Here is a 20,282-nt window from a genome sequence, read left to right as displayed (position 1 = left end):
TATGCCTGCTGCTCTCTGTGGCGAGACTTTTTAAGAGGAGACTTTTTGGGGAGATCGGCTCGCAATTGCGCCTCGAATTTGGGAACCACAGAAAACCAACTTCAGCCGACCACCACTGTGGCGACGGTGGGGCTCGAACCCGGGTCCCCGCGATGCGAGTCCGTCACTATGACCACTCGACCACCACATCGGCTTATTATTATTTTACCATTCTTAATAAATGCCAGATAATTTAATCCTTGAAAGAACACTTATTTTTGTGAGCCATCATCACTTATCCTGTAAAGATGATATTTAACAGGGTAATTTTTATTAAAAAATTTTTTTCAAAGGTGTTTCTGGTATGCCAGGGGCCGGACAAGTGAAAAACCAAATTTTTCTTTTGCCTTCATTTGACTCTGGTGGATCAAATTCTGAGTGAGGGTATGGGTCCCTAGGCTGGAACCTTTTGCAGGCCCCCTCCCAGTCAGATTTCTCACTACCCCTTCTATAGTTAATGTATAGCCTGAAAAAGCCAAAAAATTATGAGAATTATCCCGGGCTCTTGTGGGGGGCCATGGGTGAGGGAACCAAAATGCACACACGGTCCTTGTAATAGAGTACAAGGGTGGCGCTTGTCCATGCGACCCATTGCGGCCACACGGGCACTGCTTAAGAGGATGCTAAATCCGGGGTGAATGGGTAAAAAAAATTCCATTGGAAAAAAAAAACCAAACTGTCGGCTCTGGAGGGGCGCAAAATCCGAAATGAAGGGCCGAAAAAAATGTTTTGTTAGGAATATTTTGGATAACTTGTGAGGGAGCGGCATGACTTTCTAAGGGTAAGGCTGACAGGGCTCCAGTTGAGGCCCGGGACTAAATCCTTTTAACTTTTCTTTTTTCACTCTATAAATTAACTGTAGAAGAGGCCCCGTGGAAAATCGGACATGGGTCCCACGAAAGATTCCCTGACGCAGGAGGTAGGGGCTATAGAGGGAACAATAGGTAGGAGGCACAAAAAATAAGTTCCACATGGGTACAGATTTTGTCTCGAGCCGCCCAGATAGCTGACATTCTTGTTCCTCGTATTACGATCAGAGGCCTTGTCTATTTTCTCAACGTTTCCGTTGTCGAGGTATAGTATGACTCAAAAGCGTGATGTTGTGAATTTTTACTGTGTTAAATTTTGTTGTCTTATAAGTAAAGTCTACGCTGCCGCCCCTTACAACCTGCCGCCAGATGTACAGCACCCCTTGCACCCTCGCTTAAGCCATCCTACATTATCACAGCAATGTAGTTTTAAAAAATTAAATTTCACGGGTATTTTTCCTCATGTATGATTTGGTCTCTTGGAGTTCGTTACAACTGAATTCGACTTTATTTCTTTTCAGCAGAGGCAATGGATTGGCACCCCGTTTCAAAATTCATAAAAAATACCCCAGAGCAATCGCTCTCTATTCGATTTTTATAAATATATTCCCCATCAGACCACTCAGTGCTGGCTGAAGATAGCTTTGTGCTGAACTAGATGGCTATCCGTCTGTAATTGCATGAAAATGATGGGTTTTTTACAAGCTTTCATTTTCCATCCATCTACTTCTTGTATTACATGATGATATTGACCAGTAATTAATCAATGAATATGTAATGAGATTTAACATTCATTTAAAACATTTGAAAGATTTAAGTAATTGATATCGTTTAGATAATTCACGCCCTTTGGTGGTTTATTGAGCACTAATATATTAAATCCATAATAATCTGGACACAATCGTTGAACATCGTTCATTGGTACACAGGTACATAAATATTAATGAGAATTCTGTAAATTCTTTGAATTTTCCCCAAATTTTAGGCATTTTGCAAAGAATTCTGTAAATTCTTATTAATATTTATGTACCTGTGTACCAATAAACAATGTTCAACGATTGTGTCCAGGTTATTATGGATTTAAGATATTAGTGCTTAATAAACCACTAAAGGGCTTGAATTATCTAAATGATATCAATTACTTAAATCGACTTCTAAAATTAAAAACTCGACTTTGAATTTTCCCCAAATTTTAGGCATTTCACACTTAAAGTCGAGTGTGCAATTTTTTTGAATGGAAAACTTTATTTCAAAACTTTATTGTTCATATGAAATTTTTATTTTAATAGGATAAAATAGGAGAAAACATCTTGAACATATATGACAAAAGTTTTTGAACAAACCGGTTATCAAAATTCTAGGACTCTTAGATCTCTCGTTGTGATAGAGTCGCCTTGGAAGTAATTTGTTACAGCAACATAAGTTCTCCATCACTCTATAACGGGTAGCATGAAAGTAAGAACTCCACATCTTGCTCCTAGAAATTGGAAGATATTTGAAAAAAAGCAGAACTAAATGTGAGAAATGGGTAAAAATACGGTCAATGCTTGTTATAATAGATTCATTCTTAGAAACAGTATTAAATGTGGGTAAAAAACAGTTTACTGATATTCAACACATTTTCTCCCAACCTTCCCATTTTTCAAATTTGAATATCTCAACGAATATTGCACTTGGCAAAATGTATTTTTTTTGGCATTAGGAGAGATAGGAAAACAAGTTTCTAATTGGGGTTTTTTTTGGTACAGGGTGAGTATATAAAAAGTTATTAAAATAACTATACATACCTTCTATAACTACCTTCGAACATGAATGCATCAATGAAACATCACATTAATATGTACATCTGAGTACCAAACATTATTTGAATACTTTTTCTAATTGAAAGTATGCCTCTAGTATCAACAGTTTGCCAAAAAAAGGACCATACATTGTGTTACCTATGCCCTTTACATCTTATACATAAATGTGAAAGTATGTATGTATGTATGCTCTTTATACAAATCTACAGTTTTAGACCGATCGTCGCCAGATTTTGCATATATACCAAACAGGTCCGGGATTGAACCGTAGGCTACTTTAAAAGTTCGTCAGAGCTGGGCAAATGCCCGAAATGGGTGAAAAACTGTCGGGCAACAATAGTTTTGGGGCCTCAACAATTACTTTCGGAACGTTTACTTTGGTTACCGTGGTTTCCAACAATGCGTTTCAGATGTGAATATATGCCTTTACAATGGTTTGTCACACCTTTAATTCTGTTATTATAACAGTTTATTCATTTATAACGGTTTGTCACATTTCCAATCCTCCCAGTAATTGAAGAAAACCCGGGAAGCGCCGGGTATTTTTGCTTGCCTGTATACAGGGTATCCTGTAAGTGCTAATGCGGCCTTTATCTCATCAACCGCCCATCGTATAGGTATAGTTACAATTTAAAAAATGCGTAAAAGGCGTTTGAATAATATTCGCTGCACAAGCAGGACGTATGACATCGCTAACAACAGAGAACAACAACTACGCTGACAAAACTGGGAATAAAAATGTTCAACGCCAACTGATGAACTCAATGCTTGCCTCGAATCATCAACACTCTAACACGAAGTTAAAAAATTATCATTATCCACCAACATGCGAGTTCAACTGCAAAATGACTCAGCACTGCTACCATTTTCACAGCAGTTGACCAACCAGTAGACCCAAGCACTGGACCGATTACGATAGAACTTGCAGACAAAGTCTTCCCAAACATTCAACAAAATGACCAAAACCATGAGTGGCTTTCTGAGAGCGATTCTGGCACCGAAAAATGACAGTATGAACAAGATCAACGAAAAAATCCTAAAAATTATTCCAGGAGACTCCACATCTTACAAATCGGTTGACACTGTCACAGACACGGCACAGACATTTAGTTCTGTATCCTGCAGAATTTCTGAACTCCTTTGGATATTCCGGGCGTGCCACCACACAATTTTACCATCAAAGTCGGAGCACCTATAATGCTTTTAAGAAATTTGGACACACCGAGACTCTGCAATGGCACCAGACTCTACGGGAAACAATTGCATCATCGTAGCAATGATTCTAACTGGATATGACAAAGAAAAAGAAGTCTTCATTCCACGTATCCCAATTATCACCGAAGAAATGCCATTCACTTTCAAGCGATTACAGTTCCCGATTCGTTTTGCTTTTGCCATGACAATCAACAAAGCGCAAGGCCAGTCGTTAGCAGTGGCAGGTATCAACTTACTTGAGCCCTGTTTTTCACACGGACACCTTTCCGTCGCCTGTTCGCGTGTTGGTAATAGCAAAAATTTGTACATCTACACACCAGATGGAAAAAGAAAAAATATTTGTGTATCCACAAGCGATTGCCTGAAGATTTTAATTAAAATATTTAAAAATAAAAGTAATTTTCTTTTACTTGATGCAGAAATTTTTTTGATTAAGAAATAATTAATAAGTTATACGTATATATAAATTTTTTACGGGGCGGGCAACGTCGCCGGGTATCAGCTAGTATTTAATAAACACCATTATATAATCAGGGCTCCCACTCAAAAAATTTAGGAAAACGCAGGACTAAAAAGTAGGATGGGGTGGGTAATCCAATTACACAACATAATCATAGCATAATGAAAAAAATCCCTAAAAATTTTTTTTTAAATTTTGAATTAACTTTTTTTATAGCACTATTTCAGTATCCTATAAGATTGCCTCAAGCCAAAGCAAAATGACAAATGACTTGACAACAAAACCAATTTTTGGCCAAAACAGTGTACTTAGCAACCACAGATATAATTCTTTTCTGTCTCGCCTCATATACTCATATATAGGGTCAGGTGGGGTAACATGGTCATAAAAAGAGGTGTTTTCATCTTTGAAGAGGTATAACCATCTTATTTTTGAAAAATTCATATATCTTTTGGCTGATATTTTACATTACATTCTTAGAGAGTATATCAGCACATTTTTCAAAAATATTTTTTGAGTTTAACATTTTTTTTCAGCAACTTTTTAGACCTCACTTTTATGACCACTGTGAGTAGTGCATGGGGTAAAATGGTCATACCAAATCATAATGAAATTTTAAGAAAATAATCAGTGGGCATTGAAATTTTATTTACCACATTTATCAAACAATCATTTTCTACTTTTAAATTCATAACTTTTAATGTACTCTATGGTTAAAACTTGGCTTCATTAGGATCTTCAAATACTACTGATCCCTTATTTCATTTATGTCGTCATTTTCGGGAAAGGTATAAAATTTCATTATTTAGGTTTTTTCATGATAATAAATCTTTATTAATCACTTGTCTGATAATTTGCATTATTGGTGTTTTGTTCTCTTCATTATAAACCAGCACCCCACACACACAAAGCCTTCTGACATCTTTCGTAAAGTTTGAATAGTTATAGATTTGCCTCAGATCTTCAGGAAATTTTATTTTTGGCTAGGGGAGTTTAATGAAATTTTTGTATATTTCTATTTTGTGGCAGTCAAAGTTCAACTATTTCCCTTAATTCAGGTTTCTCCTGTGCCATTCTGAACATGTTTTCATTTTGCCTTTGAGTTCTGTATTACCGTTTCGTTTACAGCTGAGATTAACGAGGGCAAGGTTGTCCGTATATGGCTCGTTTCAAGTCTTTCATCAGACACAACACTGATATTAACTAATCTTGACACTTCACCTTCTATGTTCAAGTCAGCCATTCATGAAATTGATTCTGTATCTTTATTTTACTTGGTCGTGAATTGTGAAAGTTCAACATCTACAAAAGGATGAGGGTTGTTCACATTGAGCAATAGATTCCAAGCCTTCAATACCAGTCTCCTTTGCATGTCAACCATGATTTTCTTCTACAATCCTTTTTTCTTTACTTGTTAATGATCCATCTTCTTTAAGAGTGATATGGAATCTTCAACTTGTGTTCTTGCAGCTCACATGATACTCTGATGCTCTTTCCAACAGCTAGCAATACTAATGGAAGGATGTCAGAATACTGTTGTATATTCTTTTCACATATAGGTTCAAACACCTACTTTCCAAGCACAGGTTTGCTCTGGAAAAGAAAAAAAACTAACCGTAAAAAGTGAATTAAGTAAAAAAAACTATCAAGTAAAAAAAATTTTTTAAAGTTCAATTATATGTTAAGCAAAATAGCTCCTAACAACTAAGTGTTAGTTAAGCCTAATGCTATGACCACTTTACCCCACGTTGTTTAAATCACTATAAAATATGAAATATAATGATTACAACTTACCAATGAATGAAATAATGTTGTTGAGACACTACTGGAGTGCCCTGCACAGTCAATCTATAAAAAGTTTGAGAAACTAAAATGGTAGAGAGAATTTATTCAGGCACTCAAAGAATGGAACCCGAGCTTGAATAATAAAAAAAACTGTTTATTGCCACTAAAATGTTGCTTGGCATAAAATTTTAAGTGAAAAACTTTGCTGCTTGCAAGTGAAAGTGAAAACAGAAATTTGGTAACAATATCAATTGAAATTCTGAAGTTATGTCATTTTATGTTCAGTATGACCATTTTACCCCACCTGACCCTATACAGTCGAATCCTGTTTAACAAATACCGTTATAACGAAAATTTCGTTGTAACGAACACTTTTCTAATGCCCCAAATAAGTTTACATAGGAACAATGCAGGAAACCTGGAATTCCTTTATAATGAAATTTCATTATAACGAAGTTTTTCTACTGTCTCTTGGAGTTTGTTATAACAGGATTCAACTGTATTATTCTTTTGTTGAAGTCTTTCAAAGTGCAGAGTTTGTCAACTCTCTTCAACAATGCACAGCAAATTTTGAACAAGATAGTTTTACTGCGTTGCCCATCCTTTTTTTAGAGGGATTTGTTGACATATTATTTCAATTCCTGTGTAATCATTTTAGACAAATGAAGCACTTCTATTTCTAGCTCTGCTGAGCATTGTAAATATTGTTTATGCCCCTTCACATGCCATAAAAATACAGAAGACAACTGAATGCTATTGGGTAGCATCAGAATCACCAAACCTAGAATAGGCCTATGTATCCAACTGCTTTGTAATGCAAACTGTTGTTTCACCTATTTGCACCGTAATTTTGAATGATGAATGTTAGTTCCTGTCCAAGACCATGAGTAATAAATACAAAATTATTTTTTCCATCCAGACTGAAGTTTTTAATGACTACTATACTTGTTGAACCCTCAAACTAGGCAAATGAAAAATTAATAAACAAAATACTCCACATACCCCCCCAAACAACCTTAAAAATGATACAATATCTGCTTTGGCAAAATCATTAATTGCATTCTCCAACATTTGTAATATTTGGCAACATATCAATGATTCCCTGCTCAATTAAAATTAATTACACAAATTTTGTCGATAAGATTTGGTAGAAAATAGGACAAAACCGAGAAAGTAGGACGAGTGGGAGCCCTGTATAATTCTTGAAATGTAAATAGCAGTGAAAGACAAAATGAACTCCAACGTACTTCTTGGGTTTCAGTCAACAATATACCCTCTTGATTTTATATAATACTAGATATAATATAATAACCAGCGCTGCCCAGATTCTCTCTAAAAACTAGGATCACTGAATAATTTTAAAAACAATTGTAAAGAGATGAATTGTGTCTCAGACAATTGTTTGGGAATCACGTTAACCAAAGTAAAACATTCTGAAAGTCATTGTTGAGGTCAAAGAGTCATTGTTGAGGTCAAAGAGTCATTGTTGAGGTCAAAGAGTCATTGTTGCCCAAGTTTTTCATCCACAGCTCCAATGAACTTTTAAAGTTGCCATCACTCAAGTAGGACCAATTCTTATTTTACATGCTAACTGGGGGGTATTTTTTGTCTCACTAGCTTTTCTATTTGCCCCACCAGTGAAAATAAAAAAATTACCACTGGTGGGGCAAAGCCCTTTTCTTGATTTCCTAAAGCAGCTTTAACTTTAAACCATACCAATATGAAGGGAGTCAAAGAAAAAGCACAAAAAGATTTCACCATTTGCGAGTCCAGTTTTTTATGACTGATATTTTTTTTTCAAGGAGAAAGAAATTTCAAAAGTTTTCCTTGGGGCAGACTTCTCTGGAACAGGTCTTTTGCTCTCATAAAAAGTCAGACAGGATGACCGTGGCAAAGGATATGACCATTGATTTTTTTTTAATGCTCATTAAAGTGAAAATGATTTACTTATATAACCCTGGCCGGGTTCATACTCATTTTCATAAAAAATTTCCCCGACTTTTCCAGGTTTTCCAGTAAAATTTTCAAAAAATTCCAGGTTTTTTAAATCAAAAAAATTTATATAAATTAATAAAAATTTACAAAAAATTAATTATAAAAATATTTACATTAATTATGAAATTAATAATTTTAATTACAATATCATAATGACATCGTAATCATAGATTTTTTTTACACGCATTTATGCTTTTCAAATACGCCTGATAGAGAAGAAAAATGGAACACACTTAAGAAATGAAAGATTTCCCTTTTCTGCAATTTCAACGCCCACAAGATTTAAGCCTTTACAGTTGTTTCCTTTGTGACATAATTAGTCAAAGATGCAGTTGGTTTGTACTCGCGTAAGTGCTAGAACCGAGAAGTTTAGCAATTGGGGGTTGTTCACCAGGGTTTAAGCTGGATAAAAAATTCCTTTCGCAAAAAATCAAAAATGGGGGGAAAAGCTTTAGCAAAATGCTACGATGCTAAGGGGCCATTCAAGTATTACATCAGCAGATTTTTAGCCATTTTTGACCCCTCCCCCCTATCAGCAAAACACTGACCCCCTCCACCCCTTGTCAGCAAAATTTAGTCAATCAGCTTAGAAAATTTCATATCTTCAAAAAGGGTGGTTGATGACGTAAGCAACCTTCAACCCCCCCCCCCCGATGCTGACGTAATACTTGAATGACCCCTAATGTAATGATTGATGGTTGGATGTCTACTCGTTACGTACCTCCTGTACGCATTTTTGCGAAAATGGCTATTACTTTTTTAGCATTCTACGATTTTCTTTCGCGTTTTGCGAAAAATGCGACCGTAGCTTAAACCCTGTTGTTCACCGAACTCCTGATTTCAAATGCTTGGCATGGTTCTGGATAACTTATCTGCCCATGTTGAGAGTTTTACCGCACACAAACCTGACACCACGATTTATACGGTTCGTTTTTGACTGCTTCAATCCAATCAGCCTACTGACGATTCAGGTTTTTATCCGACCACACAAGTTTTCTAACAAATATACACATACGTCATCCGCCGTTCCTAACTGAAGTCAACTTACGAAATTATCGCAACTGAGCTTTGTACCCATGGCTTGCTACGATGCATAGTTATGTTTCTGGAAACATTAAAAAGAGTTATGATAAGGTCACAGCAATACGCTTTTCCAAACGCACTTATGAAATCATCGTTCTTCCTCGAGAGTATCTAGTTTTTTTATGATATTTTACAGATTATCAATATTTAAGATGTTATCGGAATTCCCTTTTTTATCCAGACGGAATTTTTTTTCTTTTTAGGGGTCATTCAAGTATTACGTCAACATCGAGGGGGTTTTGGATTTGCTGACTTTTGATGACAAGGGGGAGGGGGATTTGAAGGTTGCTTACATCATCAACCCCCCCTTTTTCAAGATATTAAATATTCTAAGATGCTGACAAGAGGGGAGGGGGTCAAAAATGGATGAAAATTTGTTTACGTAATACTTGAATGGCCCCTTATTATTATTATTTTGATCGATTTTTTTCCCGATCAGACGACAATCGTGACGATTCTTCAGGTCGTCTGAAATTTCCAGGTTTTAAAACAAAAATGGGCCATTTTTGACCTGTACAAACCCTGCTGGTAATAGAAAGGAGAACCCGTAGTATGAGGTAACACGGTTACCTATTAAAAAGTATAACTTAGGGACAAGAAAAGCATCGGTTGTTTCACCGACACCTAATGATTGATATAATTTACTCCCAAGAAGACAAGTGTCAAATGTTTCATCCTCTTCCGGCGGATGTGAATGAAATGGAGATGCCAGACATATAGACGTCAATTTATATCTTATTACAGCTTGATTTATGAGATTGGTATATTCTAGATTGGATAAACTCAATTCCAGATTCTATCACATACAAGAAAAAATTATTCTTTGATTATTTACATAAGGACTATTACGATTACAGACTGATTTTGTGGATGCTAGATCACAATTTTTACTCCAGATTCTTTATTGTATATGTGAAAATAACAACGATATACATATAAAAAGACCAAATCTATTGTTCTATCACTTTGGTCCCCCCCCCCCCTCCCGAACAAAATTTCTGGCTACACTCTGGTTAAAACATTCTATTTTAGAGCAATATATATAAATAAACATCAGTACAGTAACACAAAACCATTCGAATTCGGACATTGGGTGGTCTCCAGATCTGAAGAGAGGGGAATGAGGAAAAAAAGAAATACGGTGGAGAGAGAACCATGTTCATATGACTTTTGAGAGATCGAATCATGGCATAGTTTTTATTTAGCCGTAACTCTCCCTAATTCTTAGAAATTAATTTTTATTTAACTTTAGGATTATGCTTAAAAATAATCTGAATATGAAGAAAACAAAGAAAGGCCATGAGATTATGAGTTTTTAATAAATTTAATCCAATGATGCCTTTACTTCAATCTCTCTCGAGGATTCTTACGATTATTTTACAAATGACAAAAAAAAATAAAATTAAAAACAAATTCGTAAGATTTTTTGCAAACAATACTGTTTATATTTACAGATTTATTTTTATTACATTTTTCTGCAACCGTCTCCAAAAGTAACTCAACATATTTAATTTCTTCACAAGTTCCACTCTTTCATAGATCCAGATTTTTGTGTCAAAATTTTCATTTTATGTTCAAGAGATGGGGGGGGGGGGGAGGGTTTTTTTCTTTCAGAAATTAAGAACAGCTGATTCCATGCTGCCAGCTAGCAAGATACCACAAGGAAACCCTACTGGAAATGTGTTCTCCAGCCTTTATGTGCCACTGGGCACGCGTGTGTGAAATGTTTCTCCCTGGTCATTGAGTTCAGCTATGCATTTTTAAATCAAATGGCTTGTACATTACATTGACTTGATAGCTGTCTTCATGGGGAGAACAATGCCAGTGATTTGATAATTGTGAGCACAGGGCAAGAGAGAGGGCTACTACTATTAATCCTTGCTAACTTTTACCGACACAACCCTGCCTCTTCTGAGGCAACAAAAGTAAGTTGCTTTGCATCAGTCCAGGGTTATGAGAGGTTCTCTATCTACTGGAGATAAAAGAACAAATTGATACATTATACATGCTTCTCACCAGCAGACCAGTTGCAAATGCTCCAGGAATAATGCTGGGAAACGAAGCACTAACACAATGGAAAAACTTGGAAGGAGCATCTAATATGGTTGCCTTTCGAAAAATGTAGATTATTTTGTTTATGGCTCGCCGTGTTTCCATAGTTCTCGAAAACTTACAATAAACAAACTATTTTAGAGCCCACTTTCAGGGTGTCTACCAAATACCAAAAGCAAAATTGTGACTTTTGGGGGATCTTTTCTCATTTGCCGGGCTCCCACTCAAAAAATTAGAAAAAGTAGGCTGGGGAGGGTAACCCCCCCCCCCCTTGACAACATAATCATGGCATAATATTTATTTAAAAAAATTCAATTTTTAAATTAATTTTCTTTTCATAGCACACTATTTCAGTATCCTGTAAGATGGACTCAAGCCAAAGCAAAATGACAAAAATGTCTTGGTTACAAAAAAAAAATTGGCCAAAATAGGGTCTTAGCAACCAGTTAACTCTTTTCTGCTCTCCTCACAATATATATATATATATATATATATATATATTACATTTTTTTGGGAGTCTTCCACAGTCCAGTCTGTCAACTCCCTTCGACAATACACACGGCAAATTATGAACATACCTAAGTTTAAGAATGACGCTCTTTCAATATCACTTCCAAAAGCAAAATGTGTAAATTGCACACACAAGGTCTAATATAAATAAGTCGAGGTAGACCAAGTGGTTTTACTGCATTGTCTATTCCTTTTAAAAAGGATGTGTTTAAATTTTAGTAGTCAACGCCAATGTAATCGTTTTTGACAAATGAAGCACTTTCATTTTTACCTCTTTACTTGATCATTGTAAACATTGTGCCTCTGCACACACATGCTCTAAAAATACAGAAGAAGATTGAATGCTATTAGGTATCAAAGTCACAAAACATAGAATAGGTCTATGTACCTAACTGCTTTGTTATGCAAACTTTTGTTTTTTCACCTATACACAAAATGTGCACCATAATTTTTAACGATGAATGTTAGTTACTAATTAGAGTTAATGTTAGTTACCAAGACCATGAAGTAGTTAAATACAAAAGTATTTTTTTTCAACCAAGCAGAAGTTTTAATGACTACTCTACTATTTGTAAAACCCTCAAACAAACTAAGCAAATGAAAAATTACTAAACCACCAAATGGTACACATACACCCCGCCCCCCCAAATAACCTTAAAAAGAATACAATTTCTGCTTTGGCAGAATCATTAATTACAATCTACTACATTTGTATTATTTGCCATTATGTCTATGATCCCCTTCTCAATTAAAATCAATTATACAAATTTTGTTGATAGGATTTTGTTAATAAAGTAAAAAAAGTAGAACAAAGTGGGACATTTTACCATAAAGTAGGATGAGTGGGAGCCCTGCATTCAACAAAATGAGCCATGCTGGACTGTTTTCTTACAGCAGTTGTTCCCAAACTGTGAGTAGCAACCATGTGGGGGGGGGGGGGGGGGGGGTTAGTAAAATAGAGGGTCTTAATGGAAGGAAGAATGCAAGTAAGTTAACAAAAAAGACCTGAATTTTTTTTCAAATTTTTAAAAACTTTTGAATTTAAAGTTGATCTAAATACAATGCCCCATAGAAACTGGATCCTAAGGGCTCAAGCCACATAAGCCTTCCCCCCTGTTTAGTGATGTGATGCTACATCGATTACGAACAAGAACATAACCAAAACTTTAATAATAAACATCCAGTAGAGACATCCATTACCATAACAACCGAGCAGACATTCGAATGCCATACTTTAGCCATTCCGTGACTCGTTATAATAATGATCATAAATTAATAACTTCAACATCTTCCTCCCTTTAAGGGGAACCATAAGTTTCTTATAATTTGTGAGAGTAAGTCAGCCTGGATGAAGGCTTTACCAGGCGACCTGATCTTGTGACCGTGTAAGATCCATTATCCCGGATTGTCTGTGATGACGGGCCTGCTACCTGTTTCTGTGGTGTTGGAACCTGGCATTGGGGTGATACCTCATCTTTGATTGCTGGAGATTTAGGACCACTTCTTTCTGGCTTGTACTCAGGCTCTGGTATCTCAGGTAGGGATGTCATATTGTCTTGGTGGTGACAGGCTGGCTGTGAAGCTGTTTGCTTGATTTCCATATCTTGTTGGACACATGGTTTAATGAATTGTCTGCTTCTTCTCAACGTGTAGCCCTCATTTGTATGGATCTCATTTCCTATTTAGTTCCACAGTAATGCCTGCTGCCGTCATTAAGTCCAATTCCAGCAGTGATCGGTTACCCTTTGCTTCCGGAAACACTAAAAAGGTGGTATCGATAGTTCGATTCAAATACTTCAACTTCATAGACCTTACTGATAGGCCGGGTACCATCAGCCAGAGAAATAGCCATGGTGGCACTCTTCATTGGTGCATTTATACTTAGGAAAATCTTGCATAACAGTTCCCCCGTAACAGAGTGTGTCGCACCTGTGTCAAGACAACGATCTTCACATACTTGAATTTCCATCAGCAGTAGCGATACCATCTGTGGGTTGACAGCTGTACAAAATAGCATCATTTGGAGATTTCACAGCTGTCACAGTCGATGGGGAGCAATTCAGACATTTTGCTTTGATAAATTTCTGGCATACGACATCCATAACAAACAATAGACGATTTGTCATGAACACGTGCAGATTTTTAGGGTTGCAGTTTTACGAAATTTTTCGGGTTCATTCAAAAAATTTCTTCGTTTGAAAACAATTGATATTATCATAGGCATCCAGTTTATCAACAAGAACAGTGGGTGAGATTACTTTTGCCCACTCATCCATTTTAGGCCCATTTCACACGGAGCGACTGCGGACCCAAGGCTGCATACCCTTTCACACGAGCACTAAAGATGTGGGTGTTTCGCCCGCATCTTTAGTTTGAAATTCGTGCATAAAAACTATTTTTTCGCAATTTTTGCAATTATTTTTCTCCTTCACCCCTGATTCAGTGCCCATAGGCAGCCTAGAGGCATTCTTTGGTGGTTTGGTCTAGAGCCCCATAGAATATGGGTCTAAAGATGTCTTCATTCTGATCCTCACAAGTAGTCGATGGGAGAAAATGTCTTAAAATATTTTCAAAATATTTTGAAAAAAAATTGTCTTTTCAGAAAAATATAAAAGAAAAATTCCAAAAACATCCAATGTTCGAAAAATCCAATCCAAAAACATCCAAAACTCAAATGCAACCGATAAATTTATTAGTTGCTTTTTTCAAGTTTTATTAAATAACTTTCATAAACCTTTTAGAGTGAAATCCCATCCTTAGATTAGTCCCTTCTGAAATACAAAATTTCATTTTTTTTAAGTTTATAGATTGAATATCGAGTAAAATATACTTGTAGGTATCGGGGGAACCACCAAAAATATTCAAGTGATAGGGTCTTCAAACATCTTAATCCGGCCTCGAGTGAATACCGTACGTGGATAACATTGTTTAATAAAAGTATTTTTTTAAGGTTTAAAAAAATTAAAAAATTAAAAAAAATAATGAATATTTAAAATATTTATATTTTTTAAATAATTTTAAAAATTTAAAAAGAAAAAATTAAATTTAAAAGTTATTAAAGTATTTAGGCAATTAAATATTTGTAATGAACAGAACAGCTTATAATTTTGGTCCCGTCAGTGGCCCTTGTTGGCAGGTTTTATTGTATAAAATTGTAAAGTATGGACAAAAGACAGTTAAAGTTGCTATATCTCCATCTCAGAAGGAAACAGAGGGATAGACGTATGTGGGTACATCTTATTGATGAACAGGGGCCTTCATATGGTGTTAAAACACTATATTTATGGCAAATCATTAAAAAACTTCCGTGAAAAATCATCTTTAAAAAGTAGCCAAAGATGCAGACGAATTCGCTCCGCATCCATATCGTGAGAATAGCCCCGAATAACCCAATTGTCAAAACTTGTATGTGCAGATGCGGAGCCCCCACTTAGGTTTTGATACAGGAACGTCCGGACCTGCATGAACATTTCCTAGGTGTGGAGATAGTATCATAAAGGCTCAGTATATTCCAATTATTAAAACTTCTTCCGGACCCGCATCCGCTCCGTGTGAAAGGCCTCTTAGATGCGCTTCGCATCCAGGAGGGACTTTCTTTTCCATATGGTTGGTGATGATCAAGTCCTTTAAGCCATGGAAAGTTGTGATGTTCAATTCAGTTAACCAGTTCTCGAAGAATGACCTGAGCCTACATCCGTGTCAGAGATTCCAATAGCTCATCTTGTTGAATTCTTTCCCCGTGGGGGTCCCCCAACTCGTCGGTGAAAACCGCGTGGAGTCAAACTCAAACTTTTTATTATTGTGTTGAGAAATTAATTATTTTTGCAATATGAAATACATAGTGTTTTGCAACAGGTTATATATTTGTGCCAGGGTTGGCAAGGTTTTGGACAGTACGGTATAAACCACAGTATTTACCGTAATTTTTACCGTACTGTCCAAAACCTCCTATTTATAACTATAAGTGAAAAAATTTGCAATTTGATAAAGAGATAACTTCTATAATCAATTAAACTTTATATTGTATAAATTATATTATATTATTAATTACATTAAATGTAATAAAATTTTGAAATACAAAACAGTACATGCAAAGGGTTGGAAATGAAGAGGAAACATGAAGAGTGTAAATTATTTTTCATTTTATAAATTTTTGTCACTTTCTGAATGTTTTCTTTTTTATTTGAAAACAATACAGGGTGTTTCAAAAAGTTAGACCAAATATTAGAGAGGTAGTAGAATACCCATTTCAGTACAAGAATTTTAATTAAGAGACATGATTTTTTGCTGTGAGGTCAGAAATTAAACTGGCTAGAGGTGTGCAACAAGCACCCATTTACAGGGCTCCCACTCATCCTACTTTTCAGTAAAATGTCCTACTTGCTCGGTTTTGTCCTACTTTTTACCAAATTCTATCAACAAAATTTATGTGATTGATTTTAATTGAGCAGGGAATCATTGATATATTGCCAAATATTACAAATGTTGGAGATTACAATTAATGATTCAGCCAAAGCAGAAATTGTATCGTTTTAAAGGTTATTTGGGGATGGGGTGTATGTGGACCATTTGATTTATTAGTTTTTCATTTGCTTAGTTTGAGGGTTCAACAAGTATAGTAGTCATTAAAAACTTCTGTCTGGATGGGAAAATAATTTTGTATTTATTACTTCATGGTCTTGGACAGTAACTAACATTCGAAGTACGAAACTATAACTCTCTCTATATCTCTCTATAACTAACATTCATCATTCAAAATTACGGTGCAAACAGGTGAAACAACAGTTTGCATTTCAAAGAAGTTGAATACATAGGCCTATTCTAAGTTTGGTGATTCTGATGCTACCCAATAGCATTCAGTTGTCTTCTGTATTTTTAAGGCATGAATAGGCATAAACAATAGGCTATTTACCAGAGTTGGCAAGATTTTGGATAGTATGGTAAAATATAAAATTGTACTGTCCTAATCTGTCCACAATCTCATATTTATAACTAAGTGAAAAACTTCGCAATTTGATGAAGAGGTAACTTCTATAATCAAATAATAAACTTTATATTATATAAATTATATTATAATATTAAAATTACATTAAATATAAAATTTTGAAATTCAAAACAGTATGTGCAAAGGGTTATATGACTGATATCAGGTTATCAAACAATTGAAACTGAACTGTCTTGAGGTTAGATATTAGATTTATGAAAACATGAAAGATACAAGAATGGGATAAAAAGTTGTTGCATGAAAATCAGAAAAAAACAATAGATATGACCCCACAGAATGAAATTAAACTTACGTAATAATCGAGCACTAATAATCAAGCGCAGCTGCACCTTTTAACATTCGATATAACACATAACTAATTTAGCTGCCCTATCTGTGCCAAAATGATTTCTAAGATAACAAAATTTGAAAATATTCTTTCAATTAATGCATAACTTGGCGACATGAAAATAAAAAAACAATGTGTTAAAGACAGTCTTTTGATAAGCCTTCTTCCATTGTTTTTCGTATTGCTGTCCCTAGTACAATAGAATTGTAAATATAGCTTGAATTTCTTCGGTAAAATATTATCTCCTAGCCTCATAACCGCAGCAATTTAAATTTAACAAAACTTTGGGTCTTGAAGTCTTTTATCATCATATAGGCGTAATCAGTGTTTGTGAAATTGTGTTTTGTTAGTCATGAGTAGGTGCTACATAGCGGCCTCATTTTCTTCAGATATATTTTCCTTTATTTATAATTAGTTTTTAAAAATTGAGAATGTAAAATAGAAAGATCAATTTAAAATTAAAAAAAACAAGTTTGAAAAGTCAAAACAGAACAATTTGCATCAAATAAACACTACACCATTGATATATATTCACATCATATTGCTATCTAATAAAAAATAATATTTATGTTGAGTTTCACAATAATGCAACGATTATAACTGTGACTATGCGTATTTGGTACCTTCAATATAATGTATTTTTTAAAGAAGTGTTTGGAGAGATTCAGCAGGGTTTTGGACAATCACTGTACTAAATACAGTACATGCTTCATAATCATACATGAAAAATAAGATGTGAAGTAGAAATAACATTTATGACAAACTAAAAAACTGAAAACCGTGTTTATATTTAAACAGTTATATACGTGATATTAATTTACTATCAGATTTCCAACTTAAAACCACCAATTTGGTGAAAGTTTACTTAGGAAAAAAAACAAATGACACCTTTTGAAATATTTTTGATTTAGTTTTATTTTCTGCTAGTATTTTTTTAAATATGTTAGTATCATGAAAAAAAAACAAAAAATCCAAAAGGTTTCCATATAACATTTTGAAACTTGGAGGTTTTAGACAATTTCAGACACTTCTGGACAGTTTATCCCACGTGTCCTGTCCAAAATCAGTTTCGGACGTCCAAAACCCCAACCCTGATTTGTGCAATAATATAATGTAAATATTCTATAAAAGTGTTAGCCTATATACACACATGTGCAACGATGCAATGAATTTTTACATTCACGCTGTCGGTGGGTCCTAGGACTATCTCACGGTCAATAACATCATGAGCTTATACAATTTATAATAGGCCTAAAAGTTGTGGATCCTGGCGAGATTTCCAATTTTTTGTATTTGTGTTGTTGCCAGATTCTGTGATATATTTTGTGCAATATATCTCTCATGAAGATATGCAAATCAGATGCAAAGTTCAGTGGCGTCCATACCTTCAATCTTGTGATTGGTTCTGTCATGAGGCATTATGGGAATGCTCTCGTATAAATACCAGATGTATAGTGGAATATACGGACTAGTCGCAACGGTTTCTTCTCTGAAATAGATGCACAGTGAGATACATAACTGTTTTGAAGGCGCAGGAATCAGTGATCTTATTAACTAAGGCGTCTCGCTCTGCTGAGACGTACGTCTCTCAATCATAATGATGCATTAATTGTGGAAAGGTGTGTCTCATCACCTGTTCTCATGTGTCAATGAAACGTCATCTTGGTTCCACCGATTGGTAGCCAGACGCTGGGTAGTAGCCTCCTGGCTGCCCCAGGACCTCTCTCGAGGTCTGTCTCCTGCTCAATGGCTGGCCTGCCTCAACCGGCACCTGAAGCCGCAAACCTGAGAACCTGGCTACAGGGAGTTTTTTACCGTAGTGTGTAAAGACCAACTCTTGAATGTGACATCTTGAATTGTTTTATGGACGATGTGAACTAACACATGAATTTCCAGATAAAGCGGTGAAAGCGTTCAATTTTATTGTTTTAATACAATGTGTTGAGAGAAATCTGATTACTTTTAAAAATGTTATACTAAATCCTAATATTTAATAGAGCAAATGTTTATTATTTAACGAATGACGAATACCTTTCATTTTTGTCATCTATTCAATGATCACGCTGGAATTAACTTAATGAACCAGGAAATGAAACAGCCTGAACATTGTAACGAACACTTTCGCTAATTTGGAAACAACTGATGTGATGAATTTCTTTCAGGTAATTAGAAAATGGATATCTGCAACAAGTTTCACTTGCCAATTAGCAGGTACGTTCAGCCTGAACGCTGACAATTCCCCTCGAGTTGAAAATGTCATCTTTCACATAGGGCACCAGATTGAAGCTTTGCATGGTTGAAACTACTAAATTTATTTACATGGGACTAGAAATTTACATCGGGGGAAAAAAAACTTGCCTACAACAAAATATACACCGTTGGAACAACTTCCTCGTTCTAATAACTCTCGACACGACTGTCGCGAGAACAGATCTTGGCCGTGCCACCTACATTCATGGATACTGCCAGTCTTGACTGTCACACATATACGTACATCTTACATTATGTCTAAATATACATTTTTGGTGCATGTTAAACTATGTATTTGATCAATGAAATTGACCATATAATAAGGGAATAATTGTTCACACACAAACACCCACTTTTGCATAATGTATCTGAACCTTGAGCTGTATGCAGAACTGTAGCAAGAAGATTGTGGTAAAATAAATGAATTTGGATAATGAAAATTCTGAGAAATCAGCTTGGTGCCTGAATTTTTTTCTCTAATTTTTTCAAACCCTGCAGAAAATGTATCCAAAATTGTCCTGATCCGTCAAAAATAAAACTTTAAGCTATGTAACCAGTACCATAAAGTTGTTTCTTTTTGAATTGAACTCAAACTTTCAGGAGCTAAAGTCACATCACATGCTTCTCTTTTTCTTGAATTCCTTACTGTTGAAGAATCTGCTTCATTAAATTAAATTCTGAAATATTTTTAAAAGAGCAATAATAATTTAAAAATCTCTTTAAGAGGAGGAGATAGTCATTCTGAGGATTCATTACTCTGGGGTGTTTTTGTTTTCCACTTGTCCAAATTAGCCATTTTTGGGAACTTAAAACTACAGAATAAATAAATGCCAAAAACATTATTATATGGGTCATCATTCCATGTCAAATCACCCAGCCATGACACCCATAGTCTCAGATTTCAATGATTTTTTTTTTATTTGTTGCATTTACCATCCTTATTAACCGT

General features: G+C 35.2%; 1 protein-coding gene across 4 annotated transcripts in view; it reads right to left on the bottom strand.

The window, feature by feature from the left end:
- Positions 1 to 20,282, bottom strand: part of Tdh (L-threonine dehydrogenase) — a 310,905-nt gene that overhangs the window by 269,292 nt on the left and 21,331 nt on the right. For 2 of the 4 annotated variants that reach the window (XM_089255431.1, XM_089255434.1), the window contains exon 2: positions 2,192 to 2,325. In XM_089255431.1, coding sequence (XP_089111557.1) covers positions 2,192 to 2,325 — 134 coding nt within the window. Of the gene's footprint in view, positions 1 to 2,191; positions 2,326 to 2,635; positions 3,775 to 5,546; positions 5,919 to 20,282 lie in introns of those variants that run through there. The other 2 variants (XM_089255433.1, XM_089255432.1) reach the window with 2 other exon arrangements.

The sequence above is a fragment of the Pholcus phalangioides genome, unplaced genomic scaffold (assembly GCF_987345545.1).
Source record: "Pholcus phalangioides strain wild (caught in Gottingen) unplaced genomic scaffold, Ppha-v1.0 ptg000042l_1, whole genome shotgun sequence".
Classification (NCBI taxonomy): Eukaryota; Metazoa; Arthropoda; class Arachnida; order Araneae; family Pholcidae; genus Pholcus; species Pholcus phalangioides.
Note: the sequence above shows the minus strand (reverse complement) of the source record. Positions and strands in the feature narration are given on the sequence as shown.